At 41.7% G+C, this 18,886-nt stretch overlaps 1 protein-coding gene across 1 annotated transcript in view; it reads right to left on the bottom strand.

The window, feature by feature from the left end:
* The window catches only part of ADAMTS12 (ADAM metallopeptidase with thrombospondin type 1 motif 12), a 378,709-nt gene that overhangs the window by 109,674 nt on the left and 250,149 nt on the right, over nucleotides 1–18,886 (bottom strand). The window contains exons 13-14 of the mRNA XM_060009627.1: nucleotides 9,901–10,034; nucleotides 2,533–2,653 (exon numbers count right to left, since the gene is read on the bottom strand). Of these exons, the coding sequence (XP_059865610.1) occupies nucleotides 2,533–2,653; nucleotides 9,901–10,034 (255 nt within the window). The remainder of the gene's footprint in view (nucleotides 1–2,532; nucleotides 2,654–9,900; nucleotides 10,035–18,886) is intronic.

The raw sequence follows: 18,886 nt of genomic DNA, 5'->3' as shown, positions 1-18,886 counted from the left end.
TCATGTCCCACCGCCCAGGCTTGTATAGACCCTACACCCACACTGCGGCCACAGCCCTCCAGCCTGTGCTGTGAGTGTTCTTAATGGGTTCCATTCGTTCATGATCATTTTCATTTTGTCACAGAGCCTAGGGAGCTGCAAGCAAAAGTCCAGAACATGACTCATTATGGGATTAAGATGGTAATTTTAGCATAACTTGTAATTGTTGTCAATTCCTAACTCTATATGAATTTAATCTTTTGACCATAAAGATCAGTGGCAGAGTCTAGGGAACTACAGCCGGAAGAACTAAGCACATAAACACACAGAATCAATAAGTAGATGGGATCCAGGTGGTCAGGTACACACATAATTCCAGGGAGCTGCTGCTTTTACTCCATTTCAGGGATCTCCTATTCTAAAGATATGGATACTGGCAGCAAGAGTTGAAAAACAGGGACATTGTGTCTTTCCTCTGCTTTTTAGATTATAGATTTTTTTTCAACATGCTGAATTGTAAAAGTGAAAAATTGTATGTGAGGTATATCAGACAGTGGAAATTGAATTAACTTCTTGTGCCAAAAGACGTAAAATTACTATGTGCATCAAATCTACTCAATAGATATACAAATGTATCATTTAAAATAAAAAATTAAAGGTGAATTTTATACAGTAATTGTTCTAGTTCCATAAAAAGATTTCAAACAAAAGTTACACACATTCTGGTTATGATTAAATAAAAGAGGTAGGAATCAAGGCTGGTGGTTTGGGCACTGAGTTAAATGACACAATTAGTCGTAGGAGAGTTCCAGAATGCTCAGAGAATGTGGTCCCTTGTTCCCAGCATCAAAACAAAGCAGGTCAGTGTGAATAAGACCAGGACTTGATTCAGTGGTCAGAGGGTCTGGCATTGGTGAGGTCTAGAGAAGACAATTAAGGCCAGAGGAGTCTAGAGTGGTAGTTTTAGGAAGTCAATGGACTAAGTCCAAATTTTGGTGATGTGTGCTAGGGAAAAATAGGTCATTTAATGACCACACCCGATACTCAGGGGCATACTCAGTAACTTCATCCCGGGTGTTAAGCAAGTCTAGAAGGGAGGTGCCCCACTATATCTGACTTCCACCCTAGGCATCACCCCAGCCCCAGTGTGGGATACTGCCCCATCCCCTCTGGCTCTACCTGGGTGGTGCCCCCTGGCCACCCTATTTCCAGTACCTCCATTCCTTGGAATTTAGAGAATTAACAGCCAGATCCCCCCACCTCCCCAAAGCAGCGTCAAGCAATGGCTAGTGGGAGCTGGTGTGTACTCTCAACGCCTTCCCTCCTGGGCGGGAAAACTTTGGAAGTACAACTTCTACACTGGCTCCTATATAATAACTGGCTTAATGACACTCCCTTTCCGGCTGCCTCCCTTTCTCTGTTTCACTGCCTCCAATGCCCTACTGGTGTTTCCCAGGATTCTCCGACCTCCATACAAACTAATGGTACCTGAATTCCTGTCTCAGGGTACCTCTTGGGGAGGAGGGGACGAGGGGGACTAAACTAAGATGCTCTCAGCTGTCTTCATCATCTCCAGGCCTAACTTAGCCTCCTCCCAAGACGCCTTCAGCAACTGCTGGTGTCAAGGGATCATGGGAACTGTCTTTACTGAAGACAGTCTGCAGGGTCACAGCTGATTTGGGATGAGGATGGGCTCTCCATGCTCCGAGGATTATCAACAGCCCAAAGATGCACAAGGAAGAAACCTCGAAAAAGGTAATCATGGGAAAGGAATAGTGCGATGTGAGTAAGGAGGGCATGTTAGGTGGGAGAAGCCACCTGGAGAGCCTTAAGGCACCACTGGCTGGGACTCCCTTACAGGGAGGAGCTGGGAATAAGAGCAAATTGAAGCAACCCTGCCTCGCCTCTCCTCTGGTCCTGAAGCTACACCCCAACTCTTCTGCCTTTAAACCCACTGTTGGCTTCTCTGCCCTCAGTTACAGAACCTGCTCCTAGGTCTGCACCCTCCTCAGCCAGCTCTTCATCCCTTCTCTCCCCCAGGTCTCGGTCCATTGGCCTTCAGCTCTGGATCCTCTCCAGGGATCACACTCTTTTTTTTTTTTTTTTGTGGTACGCAGGCCTCTCACTGTTGTGGCCTCTCCCGTTGCGGAGCACAGGCTCCGGATTTGCAGGCTTAGCAGCCATGGCTTATGGGCCCAGCCGCTCCGCGGCATGTGGGATCTTCCCGGACCAGGGCAGGAACCCATGTCCCCTGCATCGGCAGGCGGACTCTCAACCACTGCGCCACCAGGGAAGTCCGGATCACACTCTTAAACCTGGTCCTGTGCACAGCCACTAAGCCATCTTAGATCCCTAGTGCAACGTGATGCTTCCTGTAATTGCTTAGCATTCAACCCCTTTCCTAAAACTGCCAAGGAACTTTTATCCCTTTGTAGTGAAGGCTATACCCATTTTGAATTCTGTGAAAGTCACAATCTGCTTAAAAAGAGTAACACTCCATCTTGACCTTCATTCTCAGTCCCCTGCCACCTCAATTATTTATGTGTTTATTACCAGATCCTTCTTTCTGTTGAAACACCTTCTTCACGGTCTGACAGGCTGAGCCATCCCCAAGGCACACACCACAGCGATCCTCCGTGGCGTTGGAATCGATCTCATAGTCACAGCCGACCATCTGTGGGGAAGAGAGGTTGAGGACGAATGACTCAGGTGGGAGAGGCCACACCTACCCTGGACTTTCGACTCCTCCTTCCCCCCATTTTGCTCTGGATGAGATTGTGGCGGGGGCAGATACAAGATAAATGTTTCCTCTTCCTGGTGGTGGCCAGAAGAATACCCAAAGCACCCACTGATGCTAAAGGAAATACTTGCTTTGAGGGGAAAGAGGTACACACTGAATGCATCTGCAATTTCCCCTGAGTGAGAAGCAGAATTGAACACACTTCCAAAAGTGGAACCATGAAAATGTCTTGGAATCATTGTCGGTGGAGCAGCAAATCCCTTTCAGATGTGCAAACCTCATGCCCCCTCCTCTCTAATGAGATTCCCAGGGATGACGGAATGACTCCACCTATACTTAGTCGTTCATTCCCTTTACATTCCTCACTGGGGATATTCTCTCTGGTTCCTGTCTGAACTGGCAGCCCTGGGGGAAAACCTGGCTTCATGCTGAGACCATTCCAGTCCCGTGAGGGATGAGATCTCGGACCTGCAGACCTATCAGCAGATCCTTTGGAGCCTCCTATGACCCCAGCCCCACCACCTGTCACATGTAGCCATATCCCAGCCATCCTGACCTCCTTTCTTCCAGCTGCAGAGGAGGAACTGGTCATTTCTGCCCTGAGCCAGGCCTAATCTTGTTCCTGTGCTCTGGACCTGACCACTTCTCAGTGTTCTGTCCATTGGTCCTCCCAAGTCATCATCCTTCCCTCTCCACTGGTTCCTTCTCCTCCACCCCCCAATACGGCCAAGGCTTTCCCATCCAATTCCCATTCTGGAAAAGGAGAGTAATTAAACTTGGGGTGTTTGGTAGCATCAAATACCAGAGAATCGTTAACACTCAGATGGAAAGTCATGGAAAACACGTGAACATCCACTGAAGTCTTTTGTTCCTTGCTCTCTTCTACGGCCTATATTCCTTAACCACATTTCAGTGGTAGAAGAAAGAGGAAAAACTACACCATATTATATATTTTTTCAATTTTTATTTATTTATTTATGTATTTATTTATTTATGGCTGCATTGGGTCTTCGTTGCTGCGTGGAGGCTTTCTCTAGCTGCGGCGAGCAGGGGCTACTCTCCTTTGCAGTGTGCGGGCTTCTCACTGCGGTGGCTTCTCTTGTTGCGAAGCACGGGCTCTGGGCGCGTGGGCTTCAGTAGTTGTGGCGTGCGGGCTCAGCAGTTGTGGCTCACGGGCTCTAGAGTTCAGGCTCAGTAGTTGTGGCACATGGGCTTAGTTGCTCTGCGGCACGTGGGATCTTTCCAGACCAGGGCTTGAACTCATGTCCCCTGCATTGGCAGGTGGATCCTTAACCACTGTACTACCAGCAAAGTCCCTACACCATATTATATTAATTGGATTTTTCTTTTCTGTTTGGGAAGAAGAATGGTGCCCAGGTAGTTTTTTCTCTCTCAAAGATAATTTCCTTTCTTATTTTAAAGCCACCGCAGATCGACTGAAAGGAAGAACCATTTAGGTCTTTAAATACACCCTCCCTCCACCTTAATTCTAAAGAATTAAGGCCCACAGACAAAAATAGCGCCATTACTCAGGTTAACCATGTCTAACTCCCTTTAGATCCAAAGACGGTGCTACTTGACCCAGTTGGGAAAAATAAACTGCTAAGAGATTAAAAAAACGTAACAACACTAATCACAATGGAAAAGAAAGAAATTATCTGGATGTGTGCCTTCACTGGTTATAAGCAAAATGTCAACCCGTCACAAGTGATATGTTTACGTCAAGCTTGAGCATCCTCTAATAAGCTGACCTTTACAAATCCCATTCTCAGTGACCATCATTCCTTCACTGATTTGGAACCAGCCAGGGAAACATACTTTGCAACATACTGAAGTGTTTAAAAACAATCTCTACCAGGAGGGGATGGATAAAACATGTGAAGGAAAAAGGAAAGAAAGCCAGAAAAACAAATACCTTGAGCCCATCTTTCTCCTCCAGCAATATATGCCTGCATCCCTGGGGGGCAGGGGCGGGGAAGGAAACACACACAACCCAGTAGGCTGGCCCACGGCATAGTATGTGGTTCTTGTGGAGACTTCACCCTTCTGTTCCTCCATCAGCTGCGCACAGCACACTCAACACCGAACTGAGTACATAACCGAAGGAGGCAGAAGCCCGTCCTCCTTGCTAAACATAAAATGTAAGACTCTCAGGGGAAAATGAACAGACATTCCTCTCTTCCACGTCCTGTGCTCTGGCAACAGGGCCACAGCAATACTGTCTTTCTGCCTTCAGCCGGATCAGAGGGGCTCTGATCCAGTATGGCTCTCCTCCGATGTGCCTCTAAGGCGGCCAGATAGCCTCCCAACAGGCTGCATTTCTTTTTAAAAAAAGAAAATCCCTTTAATTTCCTATCATTATTTCTTTCTGTAAAAAACAGCTTTCTTGGGGGTGTAGCTGATATATAAAATACTACACATATTTAATTTTTATAATTTGATGAGTTTGGACTCATACAAACACCTGTGAAGCCATTGCCACAATCAAGACAATAGACATATCTATCAGCTCCAGAAGTTTCCTTGTGTCCATTTTGTGTACGTGTGTGGTAAGAACACTTACCATGAGATCTACCCTCGTCACAAAATTTTAAGGGCACAATATAGTGTTGTTAACCACAGGCAATACGTTGTACAGCAGAGCTCTAGGACTCATTCATCTTGCGTAAATGAAACTTTATACCCATTGAACAACAACTCTCCACTGTTCCCTTGACAACTACCATCCTCTTCTCTGCCTCGATGAGTTAGACTATTTTAGGTTCTCATATAAGTGGAATCCTGTAGCATTTATCCTTCTGCGACTGACTTACTTCACTTAACATAACGTTCTCCAGGCTCACCCATGTTGTCAAAATGTCAAGATTTCCTTCTTTTTTAAAGTTGAGTAATATTCCATGGTATGTATATACCACATTTTCTTTATCCGTTTGTTGATGAACATCTGGGTTGTTTCCATCCGTATCTTGACTAGTGAATAATGTTGTTATGAACACGGGCGTACAGATGTCACTTCAAGATCCTGATTTCATTCTCTTGGATACATACCCCAGAACTGACATTGCTGGGTCATAGGGTAAAAATTAAATATTTTAAATTTAATTTAAAAATAAATATTTTAATTTAATTAAAATAAATATTTTTATTTTTTTGAGGAATCTCCATACTATTTTCCATAGTGGCTGCACCATTGTACATTCCCGCCAACAGTGCACAGGTTTTAAATTTCTCCACATCCACACCAATACTTGTTATCTTTTGTGTTTTGGTGATAGTCATCCTAACAGGTATGAGGTGATATCTCATGAGTTTCACTTGTATTTCTCTATGTTTAATGATGTTGAGCACCTTTTCATATACCTGTTGGCAATCTGTATATCTTCTTTGGAGAAATGTCTATTCAAGTACTTGGCTCATTTTTTAAATCAGGTTATTTGTATTTCTGCTGTTGAGCTGTAGGAGTTTCTCATACATTTTAGATATTAACCCCTTATTGTATATATGGTCTGCAAATATTGTCCCCCATTCTGTAGGTTGCCTCTTTATTCCGATGACTGTTTCCTTTCCCATGCAGAAGTGTATCATCAATTCTTGACCCTGTCATTTGAACTGAAGAGCATCCTATCTTGAGTATTACTTAGAGAAGTCAGGTCCCAGTCTTTCACTAGGCTTTCAGCCCTACGTGAGTGAATAAGTAATACGTATTCTTACCAATTCTCATTTCTTCCTTATGAGTTTTACTGTTTTACTTAGTAAATTCTCAAGTAACTGAGGACTGAAATACCAACTGGCGCCTTGACCTAAGCCACTTAGAATGTCATCATTTCTTTCTACAGTCCCTTGGCAAAGGTAGAGACTGGAAAGATGCCTGATTCCAAGAGGAGATTCATTCCCAGCTAATGAAACTTTAGTGTGAAGATAATGCCAGTTATGCTTAACTGAGAACAGGTAAATGATATTGTCCTTTAATAAACGGGACAGCAGAAATAGTGCTTTCCTCACCATAATTTTAAGCGCCATGAGATAGGATGTGGCCTTCTAGAAAGACATCTGGCCCAGAGAAATTGATTTTGGGGTGTTCAGTCAATCACTGAGATGGCCAAAATGGCCTTGAGAGAGAACAAAGAAGGTTCAGGAGAGTTTCTGAGAGCAACGGGAAGGGGAGCTAACTTAGGGCAGGTAGGAAGATTGTCGAGTAAGGTTAAGGACTCGGCTGGGGTTGAAGACACTGACTTTGTAAGGGCATAAATTCACAAAGTTGAATTATTATTTTAAGAAGTGTATAGTAGACTGCTTGTCAGAACAAAAAATCAATGTGGTTGGGTTGGTCAGAATCAGGGTCCTGGGGAAAGAGGTTGATGGGAGGCTGAGAGGAGAAATCTAGGGGATGGCTGATGTGCAAGTTCAGGGCATCCAGGCTGTTTGGGGAAGAAATGAAACCAAAGCTTTGCTGACTGGGAGAAAAGGGACGAGTGAAGGAACTGAAAGTCAAAGAACTGGTTACCAAGAGAAAGGGGTGAGCAAGTTGGATGGTTAGCAGCCTGTCTTAAGACAGCAGGTAAGACTGCAGAGCTGGGACAGGTGGAAGAGGGGTGGGAATATCTGCTCATATATTTAAAAGCTTACCGCATGTTGTACTTGTGATTAAAAAAGGAAAGGAGAAAATAATTTAACTGTAAATACCACTTTACTTAAAAATCTTGGTCTTGTGTAGATACAGTTAAGTAAACGAAATAGTAGAAAAAAATTCAATAAATAGAAAAAAAGCAGCTTAGGAGTTCAGTACCAGTTAAAAAATTGGGGGAGGGGCACAGACAGATACTTCCTAAAACAAATTCAGTTCTGATCAACATTCGATAATTTCCTCGACAACAAAATCTGCAAATCTAAGATGTCAAAATGTTGGCAAATATCATAATTTCCAAATAGACAGCTAAGTATATAAGTATAAGCAAATACAAGTATTTATATGAATATAAGCAAATATTTTCGTATCCACAAAGAAGATGAATTAGGCACATATATATTTTTCTCTGATGGTGTAACTTTTTATATCAATACACGTTCAATTCCCTTTGAAAAAACTGTGGTAAATGAATAAGAAGACTAACAAAAGCTGAAAATAACTACAATCTGGATCTTTAAAAGATAAACTGTATTTAGGCTATTAAGGTAAACTTGATTTGACATATTTTTTTCTGCTTAAAAACTTAACTCAGTGTGGTGTAGACAGAAAGTAATTAAACTTTCTAAAAGCCTTAACTGGTTTCCAAAAAGAAAAAGGAAAGCTGAGAGAATTGGGCTTATTCTATTAAGCTGATTTAACTGGTTTCAAGAGAGATACCCAAGACCCCTCATGTTTTGTTCAAAATATCTTTCTTTTTCCATCACAAGCTAAAGATACTGTCTCTATGCATGCAAAGGTATTTAGGTGTAAAAGATAATTTTAGCATCACATCGATATTTTGATGACTAAAGTTCTCAGCCCTAGCAGCATATGGCGATCACCTGAGGAGTTTTAAAAATACCAATACTCAGGACCAAATCACATCTATTCTGAATCAATAGGGTGGATAGAGAGCCAGGCATCAGTAGGTTTTAAAAGCTTTCCAGCTGATTCTAATAGGCAGCCAGGCCTGAGAACCACTGTATTAAATGGCAATGGGGCTGTTTGGGCCTAAATTAGCTAAATAAATTTTTCCTGCTCTAGGGAACAGGTCTAACCTAAAATATATTAATTATTTTTGGCTCTTTGTAGCTACAGTGGTAATTAGCGTGTCAGGAAGAGAATTCTGCCTGAGCCCTTTCCAATCTAGAAAGGATGGCTTGTTAGCTCACTCAGTCCTGGGAATCATCATGTTGCCTCCTGTGCCTTGGTCGCTACTGGAATAAGTCCATCAGTAACTGCAAGGTGATAAATTCACCTTCCCAGGGTGCTAACAATTTATGGGCAGGAGCTTTTCATGGCAACAATTCGGTCCAGTGGAAAAAATTGTGATAATTATTTGCAAAAACAAATAAAATATATTAAGAGTTTATTGTGTGCCAGGGGCTCTGTTAAGGGCTTAACCTATATGACCTTATTTAATCTAAAATATGTTAATATCCCAATTTTATGAAAGATAACTGAGTCTTAGAAAGACGTATAGAGTTATACAGCTAGGAAACAGTGGTATTGGGTTCATATTCTAGAGCCTGAGCACTAAGCCATTATGCTTTACTAATAGTTAATTGAGTATTTTTATGTAGTTTCTTTTTTCACTGATTAAAAACACCTTCTCTTTAAACTGAGATTTATGCCTGAGTGTTGGATCACAAAACTTGTTCATCAGTTCCTTGCAAAACAGACTGTGAGCAATGGGGATAAATTCTTCAATGTTTGTACACATAAAAGCATTAAAAAATCAGATCTAAGTACTTTATATAAAGGCAGAATTTTTTTTTTTTTTTTTTTTTTTTTTTTTTTTTGCGGTACGCGGTCCTCTCACTGCTGTGGCCTCTCCCGTTGCGGAGCACAGGCTCCAGACGCGCAGGCTCAGCGGCTATGGCTCACGGGCCCAGCCGCTCCGCAGCATGTGGGATCTTCCCGGACCAGGGCATGAACCCGTGTCCCCTGCATCGGCAGGCGGACTCTCAACCACTGCGCCACCAGGGAAGCCCTGGGCAGAATTTTTTAATTGGAGTCAATTTTTTAATGGAGTCAATGTGAAAAAGTTAAATCGAAATCAGAAGACCTCATGTTGGTGATCAATTGAGAATGAAATGTCAAAATGCTCTGTGAAAAACACTATACAATTATTAATTTCAGTTTTTCCTCAAATTTAACTAACTCTGTTGGCAAGTAACCAACAAACAATTCAATACCACTGAAATAATCTGAGTTGCCTTTTCCTAGTAATTCCTCCTTTAATTTGGTTCTTCTTCAACTTGACCCAGCTTCACGCCTAAAATAATATCACAGAGCACATCAACAGATCAAGAAATGAAGATGACAGCAGGAGGACATTCAGTTCTTAACTGTGATTTTTGATAAACACTGAAGAGTCTTGTCTCACAGACCATATAAAAATACCAGACCACATGCAAGTACCGCGAAAGCAAAAGATTAGCACATCTGACTTCCCGAATTAATAAAAATCACGGTTTTATAAAGTTGTAGATTAAGGAAACATACCCAATACCTTACATATGCCATTAATACAGACATTTCTGCTGTTGCCGCCTTCAAAGCAAGGGGTACCATCAGTGACAGCATCCAGCATTTTCTCGGAAAACTGGCCATCTATGGGTCGGCAGTAGAGCTCACAAGGACGTGCTGAAGTGAAAAAGAGACAAATCCTTGCAAGTTAGCTTTCTTGCTCAGCACCCTTCCCCCAGGATTTTGTATGTATGAATCCCCAAGTGTCATTTATCTGGAGATTCCCATCTTTTCCCTTTCTGTGACACATGCTGTAGTGCAGGCTTCTTTCTTTTAAAGCGTTTTACAACAAATTAAACTGGGAAGATTGCTTTAAAATGCTATGCCTTTTGTTACAAATGATGAGACCTTTCAATCCCATGTTGAACTGTGCTTATAAAAATAAGGCAGTGAGCATCTGGGGTTAACCTAGAAAATAAGTCATAGCAACCAGTGACGCAGGACTCCAGACAAGCATCATGTTTGCCTGGTATTTTGCAGCAAAGTAAGCAGACCACCAGGGGACATGCTCCCATGGGGCCAGCTCATTACTAACACCACTGCCACTATCATAAACCACCCCCAACAAATATTCTCCCTTGTTCTCAAGTCCAAGAAGTCCTTGGACATAGGTTTACAACCACAGAGAAACAAAAGATCGGCTGTTTTGCTAAAGCAGAAGCCACCTTGCTTATCATAGTGGTCCATCCCATCATGCTGGGTCCTGCACTGAATCCATTCTAAGGTTCAATTTTCTGTTCCCTGGTGAGTGATCTCCTGCACAGAATCGTTCTAAAGATTTACTTAATAAAATGTGTATCTATACGTAGGTACTTTGAATAACCAGAAAAAGAGGTAACTTTTAAAACATAAATTGTCCTAAAAATTTTAACAGGTAATATCTGTATATGATAAGAATTCAAATAGCTAATTTTCCTTGAATATTACGTCTTCTTCTTAAGTGAAAAATTTGAGAATATCCTCTTCAGAAAGATCCTTTTGGGATCTCTTCTGGGTCTGTTTACTGGGGGAAGGGCTGTTAAGTTTCTTGGTGGTGTGACCAGCTGAGGGCTCAAGGAGACCACCCGTAAGGCCGTTTGCTTCGGACCCACCTCAGGGTGGATGGGCCCCAAATGCAAGGCCAACGTGCACAGCTCTAGGTAGGGCTGCTCAAGGATGCAATGGTCCATGTGGTAAAGAAAGTGTACAGCTTACACAAATATAACAGAGTAAAACTCAAACACTAAAACTCTGGAGGAACTTGAGACAATCTCTAAAGCATCTGTTTAAAACTTAAAGGAGAAAGGTAAACGCAAATAAAGAATACCAACTGATTTTATATAAACTGCAGTGGATAAGTTGTCTGAGAAAATGAATAAAGTTAAAATGAGCTGGCGAGATCACAAAGTGCCGTCGGAAAAGGGCCAGCAGACCCCGGAGACAAGGCATAATTCAGTCCTACTGTAAATCTTCATGCCCGGCAGCATGATTAGCCCTGTGACTGCCTGAACTTGAATAGAAGTGCTTAGAGGGAGCCACCTGGGAGCAATTCTGCTCTCTGAGAGACGAGAGCATCCATCCAGGTGTGCTGAGTCCAGGGAATCATTTCAGGAAACAACAAGTAGAAGGATGGAGGCGGGGGAAACACTTTTTCAAAAGCTTTGATTTGAGCTTTAGAATTTAGATTTGAGATTTTCTATTTGGACACATGAAGCACAAAGATGAAGCAGCCCTGAATTATTCTGGAGCTTTTCTAAAGGAATTACCTGTTCCAGCCTGCTGGGGAGGGCTGTGACTAGAGGTGCCTGAGGGTGTGAATTCTAAGAAGGCATTCACTCTCAGGGTTGTAAAAACGGGTCCTCACAGCAAGTAAACCCCCATCCAAAGGCAAGCATTGCACTGAATTCCAGAATGGTCAAGTTCCAATGTCTACCTTAGTTTTACTCCCTCTGGGCTTGTGCTGTTTGACTCCCTCCCTGAAGGATGAAACTACCCAGAGGCTTTTGCTAGTCTTGTTTATTTAGTGAGCTAAGGGAAAGTTGCTTTGTTCAAATAACAGCCAATGTATTACTTGACGTTATTTTCCAGATCTTCTTGTGCTTTGCAGTGGTTATCTGATTTCATTTTAACCATCACAACTACCCTATGATGTTAGTTCTTTTATTATCCCCATTTAGAAGAGAAAATTTAGGCGCAGAGAGATTAAGTTTTCCAAGATCTCACAGTATGAGTGGTACAGTAGAAAGCTGATGGTTTAGCTTAGAGCTCATGCTATTAACTCCTAACCTACAGGCACAGAATTATTTTTAACAAAAAACAAATGCTTTGATGAGATATTTAAAGTAACCACTCTTCATGTTATTAGGCAATGCATTTATTCATGGATCATATCTGAGAAGCAAACTTGGTAGAATACCCACTGGACTCCATTTTAATAATCTTTCATGGGTCTTAAATATGGTGAGAATCTTTAGCCTCTGGAGCCATTACTTCTATAGAGAGCAGATGTAAAAGCCATTACTTCTTAGAGAGCAGATGTAAAAGCCATTACTTCTATAGAGAGCAGATGTAGCAGATTCTAGCTCATGAACGTCTAATATTACCTTGAGAAAGTTACTTAACCTTTCTGTGACTCAGTTTCCTCATCTGAAAAATGGGGATAATAATACCTACCTTGCAGGGTAATTAGTAGTGAGGATTAAGACAGAGACTGTACGTCAAGCACTCAGCGTGGTACCTGGTATACAGTAAGTGCTTGACAAATGACAGTGGTTATTGTTGCTGATTTCACCTCCTTATCATGACCTGGTGAATTCTAAAGGTCCTGGCAGTTACCCCATAAGCTGTGCTTCTATCATTCCAACCTTCTTTCAGAGCAGTCAAAAGCTGGCTCAATTCTCTTTCCCACACATATACTGATTTTTCCTGAAATATCCTCTTCTCCTTCAGATTATTCCATTGTGCCATTTCTAATCAATTCTGCACTGATTTCGTGCTTTGTTTTACCATTTTCTAAATAATCGCTGTCTTGCCAGTTTAGCATAAAGAATTCCATATCCTGCTAGGTCAGTAGGTGGTTCCATGACTTTCCTTTTCTGTGACTATGAACCTGGTTCAAAGCTGGTACAATGCCTACTGAGGTCCTCCCGGCTCTATGCTTCCAAGACTATGGATTTTACAAGCTCCTCAACCAAACTGCGATGTCCTCAAGGGCACCCCAGTCATCTGCACATTGATCAGCTGCTACTGGCGCCCACAGTGTGAGAAGGAAGAAACAGACACACATTGGTGAGGACTGAAAAGCATAGGAGGAGGCTCTCCTTCACATGAGCGTTGGAGTTAGATGCATAGGGGTTCAGATCCCAGTCCCGACTCTTACATCTTGCCCAAGGCCTTTTTGGTCTCTGCACAGAGGCGACTGTCAGAGGATAGCACACTGAAACCTCTAATAAGGTATCTGGTTGTTTTAATGTGGTAGTTATTACCATTAACCTTTCCTAATGAATACCAGCAGATCATTACACTCAGCAAAGGCTCTTAACCCATGTTTACTAATTAACTGACATGGTAGTGATAGATACTGTTAGGGAGAAACCTTTGGACCAGATGGCAAAGAGATCAACTTGATCCTAAGAGATTATCAACTCATTCATAAAAATGAACCTTGACCTCAGTGACAGAGGTCAAGGATGTTCATTGCAGCAATTAACTTTTTATCCAGGAAGAAACGGACAAATGACTTAAATTGCATTTACATAATGGAAGGCTATGCAGTCACTAAGAGGAATGAGGTGAGCCGTAATGCCATGGTGTTCTGCTCCGTGAGTCAAAAAGTTGCAGAACTGGCAAAGTATGAGTCCACTTGTGCGCAAATGGAAACCTGCAGCTAACAACGCTCGCCTCTGAGGGATAAGTGTGGGTGGGCTAAGAAGAATCTATTTTTATTTCACTCTATTGTACACACTTGTATTTTTATAAGCAGCATATATTCAATTTATAAATAATGTCTTGGCCCTCAAAGGAGGGCCAAGGAGACCCCTGTGATAATCATGACACACCTCTATGAGGAGAGGCCCTCATTTTGAAACTTCCCTTTATCTTGCTTCTGTGATACTGGATTTGTACATCCTTCAAGATTAGACAGGCTAACTGAAGTAAGGAAGAAACAGATTTCTAGGGAATGTAAGTACAGTGGTCTATGGAGTCTTAGGGACACCTAGTAAATAATCTGTGCTGAAAACAACAGCAGCACACACACCTGCTGCTGTGACCCCCAGCGCCTGCGCACCTACGACCCACAGGCGTGCCCAAGGCCAGAAGGAACGCTGTGCTCGAAAGCGGCCATTGTGAATTGAAGGTTCAGGGCTACTGAAGCAGTTTACAAGGTGGACTCTGAAGTCCTGCTTCCCTGCCCTTTCGTCTGGCCTCTCTGGCTTTCCTGGCGCTCTGGGTATGTCATTAGGTGGGCCTGTGACACAGGGCGCTGCCCCAAGAGGCAGGAGGAGCAACGGATGGTCTTAGTTCTCAAAGGTCAACTCGACTATCAGAGAGTCTCTCTCCCAGATACCAACCTCATCGGTTCCATAACAACCACAGAGTTGAGTGTTTCACCGTCTCAGGTACACTCATCTGCCTAGACACATCCTTTCGTCGGGCTCGTGGGATTTTTTTCTTCTAGCTTTTCAATCCATTTTTTCAGCTGAGTGAAAATTCTAAAACTAATGGACTGGTGAACTTTCCCCTTGCACTGTCTGATTAATCCTCTCAAAGGAAGCTTAGGGAACTGAATGAACTCACTGAATCGAAGGCTGAATTTTCAATTCTGCTAAAATGGGGCGGCCCAACATTTTTGGATAATGATCTTACGAAGTGATCGTTAGAAGCGAAAGCTAAAACTTGCTAAGAAGGATAAAAATTATTTCTTAGGTCAAGGAAAAATTTGAGTGCGTTTCATGTTCTGTGAGTAGATTGCAATTTGAGTTTCACCATTTAAAAATATCTAGTTTCTAAAATCCATTTACATGCAGGACTCCTTGGGTGTGAGTCCTGTGCCGTCACCCTGGGCCTCACACTTGGTTGAATGCTCTGTTGTCACTGTCTTAAAACTCTTAATAATTTTACGTCTGAACTTGTGCCTTGTAAGTGAAGTCTGATTGGACTGTGTGCGGTTCCTTGCCAGATTTTAAGAAATACTAAACCTTAAGCAAAAGGCATAACTTAAAAATGTTTTATTGCTTTAATAAGTAACATTTAACTTAAAAAAGAAGCCCAGTTTAATGACCAGGCTCAGATCAGCTTGAGGGAAAACAAATAAACAAAAACAAAACCAAACAAGAAGTCCTGACCAAAAACCCAACCAAAAATCAGTCAAATAATTACCAAAACTCTGTAACTTCGGCTGGTCTAAAATAGTATGTTTTTTACTTTCTGATAAGGTAATATTGCAATCTCCAAATATATCAAAATATACAGCAAACATAAGAAGGCATTAAAATTAATATATTCTACCATAACTATAGAAAGGTATGAAAACAGGAATAGAATTGTTAAAAATGAATTAAACCCACTTCATTGATGTTTTAGACTACGCTAAATGTAGCAATGTTGGCTATTTACTGTACGTTTATGTTCTGTCTTTTAGTTAAAATGGTTAGGAACTGTGACACTAAATTTGGAATTGCAACTTATTATAAATTGTTTACTAAACGTAATAATTTTGTCAGAATGCTTAAATGTTTAAAAAATTGATTTCAAAAGGCAAGATACATAAGTTTAATAAACCTAGCATTTGTCATAATACCAACAGTTTTTGGGGCTCTTCTCCTCCCACTAGAGCTCCTTGGCCATAAAATCATCTATTTTTTAAAAAAAACATGAACATCATCTTAGGTAAAATTCAAAATTCAATGCATTTGTTCTTAAGGTAATGGGTCTATCCCAGTCTCTGTTTCTATGGTCAATATTTAGTCTGCAGAGTCAGGCCAGGGCTAACTCTTGGCTTTATTGTACAGTCTGAGTTTAAGAAGTTACTCATTCTCTAAATCTATTAGCATACCCATAAGAATTAGATCAAAACCTTAAATTTCCATGTAGGATTTTCTTGTGGAGATAAAATTAGGGAAATGCATACAAAGTGTTGAGTGTAAGTACCTACACAGAACAGATACTGATATAAGTTTAATATAACCTGTTCTCGTTATCAGTTAGAAGTGAGTTTCGTTGCAAGTAGCAAAAAAAAAAAAAAAAAAAAGAAAAAACAGAAAAAAAATGTCGCTTCCCTGTTTTAAACGGACTGGAATTTATTTTTCCCACATAACAAGAAATCCAAGGGCTATACTCCTTCTGTCTTCCTCTCAGCCGTCTCAGCATGGTTGCGATAGGACTGGTGTACCCCAGGCAGCAAGAGGGCAGAGTGAAAGGCAGAAAGGCAGGGGGCCGAGGGCAGCTTGGTCAGTACCATCTAAAATCCTTCCCAGAAGCCTGACCCAGTGAAGCTGCCATCTTTATCTCTTTGGTTGGAACTGGGGCTCCCTGGAATACAGTTTAGCAAGTCTTCTAGCTTTCCCTCTTCTCTTGTAGAGGATAGTGAAGGGGTTGTGAATGGCTTTGGGGTGTCTGCAAACATCATCCTTATTATTCCATCATTTTCCCTCCTGAAGCCACAGATTCCTAGTCTGTGAAATGAGAGGCTTCTGGCTAGAAGATCTCCCAGGTTGCTCCCCGCAATGACACTCTCTTTAAAGGCTGTTTCTTTCTAAACACCAAGTACTCCTGTAATAAACTCTATGCACGGCGCCCAGGTCCTCCCAGGTGTCCAGCTCCTGGGAGTGCTGCCAGCATTGGCCCTCAGTTGTCACCTTGGCCTAAGAGAGCTTCCTTGCCCAAGGACACTCACTCCTTCCTGAGGCAGACCACACCCAACGTCTGGGCCACGTGGGGCTTCAAGGACTGGCTGCCCCACCTCAACTGCAGCAACTCTGAAAGTCCTTTGAGCTGTAGAGCTTCCCGAGGGGTGGAGAAGCCCTCTGCTGAGACTGTGCTCTGCACCCCAGCTTCTCCCCCCGCCCAACCCCTCTTCCTTCCCTCTCCTTCTGCACCTGTTGAACTTCCCACACGCTAGTATCTGTCTTAGAGTCTCTTTCCTAGGGAGTGCAATTGCAACAATTCCTTACAGATGTCCCTGAAGGATCCTATCCCAGGAGGAGCAGACTGTTGTCTGACCTCAGGTCAGACCTTCCATATATGCTGGAAACCTCACTGGCAACAAGCATTGATAGGGCTGAAATATTCAGAAGCAACAACTAAAAAATTAGCCTTAATGAGGAGTTATTTGGGGGTTCTGAGAAAAACATCCAAAAAGGAAGAGATTCCAAGAAAGTGATGGCACCAAGATCAGGTTCTGGCCATTTCCTAATAGATGATGCAGGATGTAAACATATTTCTATTCACATAGGCTAATCAAGTCCCTAGGAATATAAGTTAGTATAAGTATCTCAGCTTCCTAATCAAACAGACGGTATTCTTCAATTCCAGCTCCATTATATAAGACACTATAACCCTGAATAAGTTACTGTCCTCTCTGAGACTATGTTTCTTCATCTCTGAAGGATGGGGATGGGGGTAAGTGAGAAAATGTATAGACTCAGCTCTTCACACAGGTGCTTCCATGAATATGATCAAGTGGAGTTTGGCTGCCTTTTTTTTTTTTTTGCCAGGAGTGTTGGTAAAGGAAATGCCTATATTGGAAAGTAAGTTGATTTAAATTAGTAGTTTTCAAACACTTTAGGCAGAAGAATTATTTTTCTTTCATCAAGATCTTGCAAATAAAGTAGATAAAAATCAGGACTTTATTAAGCAGAAATTTTATAAGTTCAAGTACATAATGCTTAAAAATAGTTCAGTGGGATCAAAAGAGACTATTAAGATGAACAGAAAATTTTGAAATCAAGTTTACAGATGGCAGTTACAGACATATGGCTGCAGCACCTAATTTTTTTCTGTGGGTTTTTTCGTTTGTACAGCATTGAAAAATCTTGACTCACACAAACAGCTGTAAATGATAACAGTTTAGAACAACTTGACCTGTAATCTCAGGACATTTCTCAGTTAAATTGTGTTGATGGGAGACTTTTATTCTAAGGTCTGTAGAAAACCAATTAATTTGTGTAAGTTAATGTATTGGTGTTTTTTGATATGTTAAAACTCATATACTGTTTTTGAGTGTAAGCATTGTTCTTTATTGCACTTTTAAAAATAGTTTAAATTATTTCTTTTGGAAAATGAAATTATAATAGAATCAAACATTTTTGGAAGCCCTGGAACAGAGTGTGAAAACTACAAGGTTTGATGGAGATTCTATGCTTATTCCAAATGTTTGAATCTATGATTCTTCTTCTATCATTGGCTACTTAGCAAATCTGCCAAAGGTCACTTACTAAGACACTTAACACTGTCTACTGAGTTGGTAGAAAACTCTGCTGTAAGTTAGTTTATCCTCTGGTGGCTTCTAAGGAAAGGCTGGGAGGGTGTAAAGTGCTCAATGACTGGCACAGATTAAGTGTTCTGCACAGAGTTGTTGCCATGAATGCCACACTGCTGTCACCCGGGATGCCCAGAACTAAGAAAATAGCAGCTCTGTAGGATAGAGGTTGATGGGGGAAAGAAATCAGTGTGTTGCTCAAGGTGGTAGTTACTTGGGTTAGCAGGTAAGTCATTATGCTCAAATAATAGCACAGGAGCCTGTAAGAAAACCCCTGAGATGGAGAATGGAGGCTTACAGCCCAGGTAGATGGTGAGTCAAGCAGATGGCACTCAGCTAAATTCCCTCACATGGTTTATACAGCCTCAATACAGATGCAAACTGATCACTCCAAAGTGAGTGAAATCTGTGTCTACTTTTATAGCTCTCATTTCTTTAATACCTATTGCTAGGCTATGCAAAAAGTGGGCACACGATAAATGCTTGTAAATCAATGAAAAGTCAAGCTGAA

The sequence above is a fragment of the Delphinus delphis genome, chromosome 3, assembly GCF_949987515.2.
Source record: "Delphinus delphis chromosome 3, mDelDel1.2, whole genome shotgun sequence".
NCBI classification, from domain to species: Eukaryota; Metazoa; Chordata; class Mammalia; order Artiodactyla; family Delphinidae; genus Delphinus; species Delphinus delphis.
The sequence above is the reverse complement of the archived record's forward strand: the minus strand, read 5'-3'. Positions and strand labels throughout refer to the sequence as shown.